Consider the following 8,401-nt stretch of genomic DNA (forward strand, 5'->3'; position numbering starts at 1 on the left):
AATTTTTAGCTTTCTAGGTGTAGAGTTTAACTGGGAAGATTTTGTTGTTCGAGGGTGGATAAAATTGATGTTTCTTTACTACTGTCATTAAATTGAGGAAATTAGAACGTTGTGAAAGGATTCCATGAAACAATTTAAGATAACATACATGAAAAAATCAGTTCTAAAATTTCAAAAAGAAGGAATAAGTTATTACAATGTACAACATTTACAATTCTTCCTTCAGCTCTCCACCCTTCCACTAAGCTTTATCTGTTAACGTTTTGAGGTGTCTAAAGCTTTGACAAGAAAAATGGATGCCTCAGCGACCTATACGGAGAACTGTCTCCGTACTCGACAAGGAATTCAGAGAAACGCCCCTCTCAACAGATGAAGAACAAGAAATTATACAATTAGATTCCGAGTTGTTTGCCATGGACGTGTTTGTTTCAGTGCTGTGATCAAGTGATAAAGTTTCGAGGATAGAAGATGGTCTATTTTGGGCACTGTCAAGATGTATATCAGGCAAACTGGCATTGCCAACAAGATACTGCTCCACTTCCTTAATGGTAGGTCTCAGATCTGGCCTGGAATTGGAGCAAAGCAGGCCTAGTTTCAAAACTTTCTCCATCTCTTCCACCACATAATTACCTTGTAATCTAGGATCACTAGCATCAAGTATAATACCTCTTTTCCAGCACCTACCGACCAAGTCAACTAGAAAAATGTCTTCGGGATGTAGGTTAGGATCAAAAGGCTTCCTCCCACAAGCCACCTCTAGCAGAAAAGCCCCGAAAGCAAAGACATCAGCAGTTTTAGTAGCCTTCCCAGTTCTGGCAAGTTCGGGATCCAGATATCCTAAAGTCCCTACTAGGCGTGTGGTTTGTGGATCACCATCACGATCATACAATCTAGCAAGGCCAAAATCTCCTAGCCGTCCATTTAGATTGGAATCTAAAAGAACATTGCTAGCTTTGATATCTCTATGGAGAACAACTTGTTCCCATCCTTCATGGAGATAAAGAAGAGCATCTGCCACCCCTCTGATGATTTGAAACCTTTGAGACCAATTAAGGTTTGGATTGTCATCGTTGAAGAGGAATTTGTCAAGGCTTCCATTTGCCATATAATCATAGACCAAAAGGAGTTCTTTCTTTCGCCTGCAATAGCCACGAAGCCGCACCAAATTCCTATGCCTTAGCCTTTCCATGCTAACAATCTCAGAGACAAATTCCTTCATCCCCTGATCTGATTCATGGGATACTTTCTTGACCGCTATTTCTTCATCAGAAAAAGGGAGGGTACCTTTATATACCTTTCCAAAACCTCCAGATCCAAGAAGTTGTTTGTCTTTGAAGCCTTTGGTTGCTTTGTAGAGAGTCTTGTAAGAGAACCTTTGAGGTCCATACTCCTTTTCCCAGTCTTCATTTATTTCTTCATATTTCTTCTTCCTGTAAACATATGTTGCTCCAGTGATTATTAACAGCAAAAGCGCAGCTGCTATGATCATAATCAATCGAAGTACTGTTTTTGTTCTTCCTCCAACTTTGGGAAGTTTTGGAAGCCCTGATATGTCAAGGCTTTGTGCTTGTCCACTTCTGTTGAAGCTCCATCCCAGAATATAATGTTTGTTATTTGCAATTGTACCTGTTGCTGCCGAGAAACCAACATACATAGTGTCAAGTAGAATACCAGTGAGATCGATTGATGTTGACAAGAGAGGCTGGTATGGTTTTGGGCTTGTCGTTGGTGCCAAGGTTACATTGAGTAGTTTTTCTCCATCACTGTAGTCTATCCAAACCTGTATTGGATCTCCACTGATGAGATTCAAGCTTTTATTCTTCCTTTCTTTATTGGAAAAATATGCTGCTGGTATGGATCGGTTGGATATCACGCTATTCACATCAATTCCCACATGATTGTTATCTATATCCTTCATGTCAAGACTCTGGATAGTATCAAACTCAACTGCGAAGATGTGATTTGCAGAATTGCCATTGTTTGTAGCACTAAAGAGTCCCAGATATTGAACTGCCTCCGCACGGCTGAAATCCGTAGATTGTGAGATGACAAAGGCAAGGCCGTGTCCACTAGCACTTTTCAATTCAGGAACCATGGCGATTACAAAGTTCGTGGAGAATGAAAGAGATCGAACTGAACTTGGGGATGAAGCGTTGAAGTTTATCGGAGATGGGTGGAAAGCATGACCGACTAGTTGTTTTGTGATGTTGGTGAGCTGCAATCGACCAGTAGGGTGGATTTTGGCATTCCCATCAAGGTGCAAATTAGCATCACGGAAGCCATTGTAAATGAATTGGTCAGGATCTTCAGCCCTGGCCAGGGAAATTACAGACAGGCACGAAAACAACCAAAAACAAAATGATGTAAAAGCAGCAGCCATTGTGAAAAGAATGAACGGTCTACATAACATATCTACCTTTTTATTTATTTCCCGGAGCAACAACTTGCAGAAATATATTAAATGAAATTATCCTAATTTCCTTTCAATTTTAAGTGTCAATGTCGGTAAGTAACCCTCAGAAAATGTCAAACTTTGAACAAGAATAGTCATCCAATGATTTTAATTTCAAGAGTCAATAAACAGAGTTAGTGAAATAACGCAGAAACTGACAATTAATTGACCTGTATTTTGGCTGTTAGGTGGCATAAGAAAAATGAGACACTGAGGCATCATCTTCCCCCTTCCCTCCATTGCCTTCCCCATACGTATATGCCCCTTGGGGGAAGGTTCTATCCTCCCAAAACCCATGGTCAAAATCATGCTTAGCCTCTGATCATACCTTCGACCTAGGGTCATACCCCTTGGGGAAAGGTTATATTCACCTAAAACCCAAGGTCAAACTGGTTTCATTCATGATTTGCCTGCCCTCTATATGGCTAAAAAATATATATTAATTAATTGTTCTGATAGTTAAGTGATTTTTAAATTACTTTTTGAAATTATTTTCTGAGAGTAATTGTGCAATGATATGCTTAATTCTTGGCCTCGAAGTTTCCTATTAGGATGATATCTCATATTAAGTTTTAGTCTGTCGCAATCCTGAAAATCAGGATAAGATAAACAAACATAGAGCTTCACTCTGTTTTTATTCATGAATAATAATAATAATAATAATGATCTATCAACCAGATGCCATATTCTCAACGTTTGAAAAATTCCTAAGACAAAAAGTCCAACATTTTGCAAGTAGCACACAGGTAATTTCCTCAAGCGTGACTATTGTTTTATTCTTTATGGAGAAAACAACACATTGCCATTGCTACAAACTGGAATGGACTTGGCCTACCATTGACTCTCGGAAGTCTCCTCATCCGCGAATCATGGATTTTATCTTCAATTTCCATTTTTTTGGGGGGGTTTAGAAAAAGAAAACGTCATAAATCATACTTAGTTTTAAGTAATAGTCTGCAATTAAGCCAAAACCTCTATAACAGATAAGATAATTGACGCCACTGCATATTATTGCGCCTAAAGCGTATTGGAAATTAATTTGGACCTTGAAAAGGGCATTGGAGAGTGGCAGAACCAAATCTAACCACTTTTTATTTCTTTAATTTACAAGTGATAAAACCCATTTCCTTCATTTTCTATTCTTTCAACTTCACCTGAACCATACATGTTTCGTCAGTTTAAAATCATTGCAGCCAATAAATCCTCATCACATTTACATTATTATAGAAAGCCGGTGTCGTCACACAATCTATTTTTTTCCAAAGAAAATCAGCATTTATTCAAAATACTATAATCTTTTAAATCATGAATGATAAAGTTTGTGAAAAAGCAAAAAGGTATAATCAGAGAGTGATGCCCTTAGCATACGCTGAAGAGCTAATATTGTTTATACAAGGGCGGCTTGTCATGACTTCGTTTTTCTGTTTTCTTTTCTAAAGCTGCGGTATAATATATATGGAGCATTAGCCAGTGATTATTCCATGCCAACAAATTATGTGCCTCAACATAAAAAAACTGCATCACTCTTTGTCTTGAATCTACATTATTTTTCATATGGATTAGTAAATTAGAAAGAACTTTTTTTTTTTAAAAGAGAAGTTTATGCAAGAAAAGGAGAATCTGGGAGATTTCATTGTCAGGAGTACATGTTTCTTTGACTTAGAGTTAGAAGGAACAAATAAAGCAGCCGGCATGGGCCATTGAATCAGCCTTCTTTCTTTCATTTTCTAGCCATCGATATTGACAAATTTAGCCATTGTTTAAACCTTTTCTTATATGTCAAGAAAGACTCTCCATTTGGTTGACGTAGATACTTTGCAGCCTTGATTGGCACATGCAAGTTAGAATTTTTGTTGATTGGATTTGGCAATCGAAATTTTGCGATATCTATTCCAAATTTTCAAAGGGCATGCATAATTGGCATATGAAATTAATGAATCTAACAATTGCTTTAATATGTTGAAACGGATGATAGCCGTACATCCTCACCATTTTTTTGAAATAAAAACAAAAGAGTAAAGATTGACTAATGGGTTTAGATTCTTGGTTGAATTGATAAGATTTGAATATTTTATTTATAAGATTTTGGTTTGAATTTCAATATAAGTGGTCATTTTTAATAGACGATTTTGTAAATCAAATGTAAATCTTTGTTTAAATCTACGATTTGTTGATCCCAAAGTGATGAAGTCTTTACTTACCATAAATTTTTTTATGCAATTATTGGTGCCACCTAACAGGTAGATTAACCTAACTATGGATGGTTAAAGGTTGGGTCAAGATTAATTTTTGTTCGTCTTAAATTTAACTTGATTATATATATATAATACTCAAATTTAATTTGATTTAATTTTTTAAAAATTTTTTTATATCCGAATCTGATTTAATTTGAAATTAATAAAATATTATTTTTTAATATAAATAAAAAATTAAATATATATAATTAATTAATCAAAAATAATTTTTTATATATATTAGGTCGGATAAGAGCAGGTTTGCTTAAAATTTTAATTTGATTTTTTTTATTACTTGATTCGACCTTATCCGATACTACATTTAAAAAAAAAAATTTAACTCTAAGAGATCAGATCAAATTAAAACCGTTAGATACAAGTTAACTTATTTTTCTTAAACTTAACACTACCTCTAAATCTCTTATTATATATTTAATTAGACTTAATAATTAATATTTTCGTATCTTCTATAGTGTTTAATATGTATAATGATACGAATTGTTAAAATATAAATATAATATAAATTATAATACGTGTTTAAATTTTAATAGTTATTGTGGGTTTAATTCTCAGTTTTTGCAGGAAGAAGAAGCTGCTCTTCTTGAATCATTGTTAGGTGAAAGATGGCTAGGTTGCTCCCATCAACTTTTTTAAGTTGCCCAATCTGCATTTATTTGGAAGACAGAGGTGAGTGGTGATAATCATAGGACGTCCCAAATGCCGCCGGGTTCAGCTTCATTGCCAGTCAACATCACGGACTGGTCCAAGATTCTTAAAGCCGAATACAGGGGACATAGCGAGAGTGATGAAGATGTTGACGACGGCGACGACAACGATGACGACGGAGATCGTGATGGAAGGGTTCCTCCGCATGAATATCGGACAATGAGAAGAGGGCCTTCGTTTTCTGTTCATGAAGGAATTGGAAGGACTTTGAAAGGAAGAGACTTGGGTCGTGCTAGGAATGCTGTCTGGAAAAAAACAGGATTTGAAGACTAACCCAAGGAACAGAACATAAAACAAAAACCCAGGTTTAATTCTGATTATATATTTTTATAGAGTTAATTGGCAAATTTTTAATTGCCATATCTATATATATATTCTAGCTTTTTCCTCTGTGTTTTGAGATTTATCATTGGATTTGTCTGGTTCTTTCGCATAATGTAACTATTCAGATTGTTAGCAGATTTCAATGATTGGATTCGCATATCATTGGATTTGAGATTGTTAGCAGATTTCAATGATAAATTTTTCGAGTATTTTTATTTATTATGGAAATTGAATTTGAGGAAATTAAATTATGGATGATGATGGATTGGTTAGTTGGCAGGATAATAGCGACAGCCAAGCTAGTAACAACGCTTTTATTATCCAGTTAAATCTCAGCAAATGACTAATCCATCCTTTTGATTTTTACCAAAATTGGAAATATTAAATTTCGTGGTTTGATTTTAACAGAAAGGATTATTATTTGATGTCAAAGCATTCTTACATATGTTTATTCTCATATACGTTTATTGTATAAAAAAAAATTTCTCCGTTATTTATTTAAAATTATTCATCATTTATAATTGAATAAATTTATTATATTAATAATATAAAAAAGGTTACATATTTAAAAAAATAAAAAATTTTAATACCCATTTAATATGTATTTAATATTTATTTAAATTTTAATATTATTATATAATTGTATTAATTTTTATTATAAAATTTAAAATGATAAACTATTAAAGATTAAAAAATAAAATAACAATATATAAGATTAATATTAGTATTTATATTGTATTTATATTATTAAAATAAAAAATATTTTTATAATAATTATTAAATGAGTATTATAATTAAATGTTTAAAATAATTTTTATATGATATTAAATAGTTAATCTTATCATAATTAAAGGTTAAAAATTAAAATAATTTTTATATGTGTATATTAAATTAAAATAAATATAAAAAATGTGTTAAATGTGTTAAATATATTAAACGTGTTAAACGTGTATTCATAGGATAAAATTAAATTAAACGTATTATTAGTATTGTGTCACGTATTTAAATGTATCAACATATATAATATACGAATTATGTCGTGTCAAAATTCGTGTCGATACGAATAAATATGAAACATGTTTTTTTAAAATACATATATAATTTTTTTCGTGTCATTTTTATGTCATATCATTATTTCATGTTTGAAATTATTAGATATATATTTAAGCAAAAAATAAAAAACTCTTATCACAGGAAAATAAGATTTTTTTTTTTAGTTAAATTATCAGGACTTGAATTTTGATAATTGAAACTAAAAGTTCAAAACTCATTTGTCTACATTGAACTTGTTTTCCATGCAACAATGAATATCTTATTTTTATATGATATTGTGCACAGACTATATCAGAAATATCAATTTGTTCATGCATATAGTTATAAGCAAGTGTTTTTTTTCCTAGTTGCTTAGCCAAAGTGATTACATAAATTTTCCACCGACCAAAAAGCTGATTATTATATATTATTCTAAAACAGGATGGATTTAGCAGTTACGGTTGATTACAAGTCAACCTGTTTATACTTTCATTCTGATCATTTTTTCAGATAAAACGTTTTAGAATTTAATGCAACATTTCACTTTTGCATTTAGCTGACTTCAGCTGTCAGCCATGTTATTAATAATTAAATTCCAACTCCAACAACAAAGTCAAATTATTAGAAGAAAAAATATACATGCATTGTCCCCATGTCATACTTGCCGTTTCCATTGATCCTTAGGTCATGCATCCATTGACTCAACAGAAAGCCATCGTTTAAGCTTTCATCAATTATGGCAAACAGGGCAAGGAGCAACCTCTTTTACTTGAAGTGACCTCCAACTGTGCTAAAACCTCAACGAAGGATAATTGGGACCATCATGGAATTGACACTAAGCTTTATTGTAGGCCTTCAAGATGTGAACTAAGGAGGAAGAAATGCATTCTTCAAGTTGAAAGCCTGTGACCATTGAGAAATGACCAAAAGATGATTGTAAATCAATCCAGCAGATGAAACGTTTTAGGCTGGGGAAAGAAGAAAGCATATGTAGATAATCTCGCACTAATAATTAATCCGCAACTCTGATATAACACACCAAAATGCATGACTCACATCGAAAACATTTTGGGATCGGACTGGAAAATGGGAAAAGGGCAATGAGCAAAAAAAATGAGGGAGGTTTCGTCAACCATGACTACAAACATGGTTATCTTTACTTTCTTTGGATGGAAAGAAACAGCAGTATGCATAACAACCAGTCTAGTTTTGTTCAATGTTTTATTTAACATGAAATCTAGCATATTTTATTTAATTGAAAGATCATCAGCATAGTTTTCGCATGCACCATGATATAATTGGTTTAAATTAAAATGCTAGAATATGCTCGTAAAATGTCCATTTGCAACATTTAACCACTAAAAACATTAATGTTATGTCTGTCATTAGTAAATCTCTGCTATTTCATAACCTTCTTGAAAAGGAAGAATCTTAGTGACGGTGAACTATGAGAGTAACCTCTAAATTTTGTATTCTACTGGCTTGTTTCCACAGATTAACATTTAATTACAATATGCAAGCTACTCAATAATTAACTGGACTTGCAGCCAATTATTTCTTATATGGATAGATTGACATTGAGCTCCTATATTTTAACTGGAACTATATATATAGCATAATATTGGCTGAAAGA

The 8,401-nt window shown here is 32.9% G+C and overlaps 1 protein-coding gene and 1 pseudogene across 2 annotated transcripts; one reads left to right on the top strand and one right to left on the bottom strand.

The window, feature by feature from the left end:
- Nucleotides 1-149: 149 nt before the first annotated feature.
- LOC111286426 (L-type lectin-domain containing receptor kinase I.8 pseudogene) lies at nucleotides 150-2,438 on the bottom strand (annotated as a pseudogene). The gene has a single exon (XR_016342654.1). The product of XR_016342654.1 is annotated as an L-type lectin-domain containing receptor kinase I.8 pseudogene (transcript).
- Nucleotides 2,439-5,175: 2,737 nt separating this feature from the next.
- Nucleotides 5,176-8,097, top strand: LOC111286695 (protein S40-4-like). Its single transcript, XM_022876821.2, has 2 exons — nucleotides 5,176-5,717; nucleotides 7,516-8,097. The coding sequence occupies exon 1, from the start codon at nucleotides 5,404-5,406 to the stop codon at nucleotides 5,683-5,685; it is 282 nt and encodes a 93-aa protein (XP_022732556.2). The 5' UTR covers nucleotides 5,176-5,403; the 3' UTR covers nucleotides 5,686-5,717; nucleotides 7,516-8,097.
- Nucleotides 8,098-8,401: the final 304 nt, after the last annotated feature.

This window comes from Durio zibethinus, chromosome 6 (assembly GCF_047325235.1).
Source record: "Durio zibethinus cultivar Kanyao isolate XHJ-2024 chromosome 6, ASM4732523v1, whole genome shotgun sequence".
In the NCBI taxonomy this organism is placed as follows: Eukaryota; Viridiplantae; Streptophyta; class Magnoliopsida; order Malvales; family Malvaceae; genus Durio; species Durio zibethinus.

What these genes read in the sequence shown, in the direction of transcription:
- LOC111286695 (XM_022876821.2), top strand. Translation starts at nt 5,404, where the DNA reads ATGCCGCCGGGTTCAGCTTCATTGCCAGTCAACATCACGGACTGGTCC.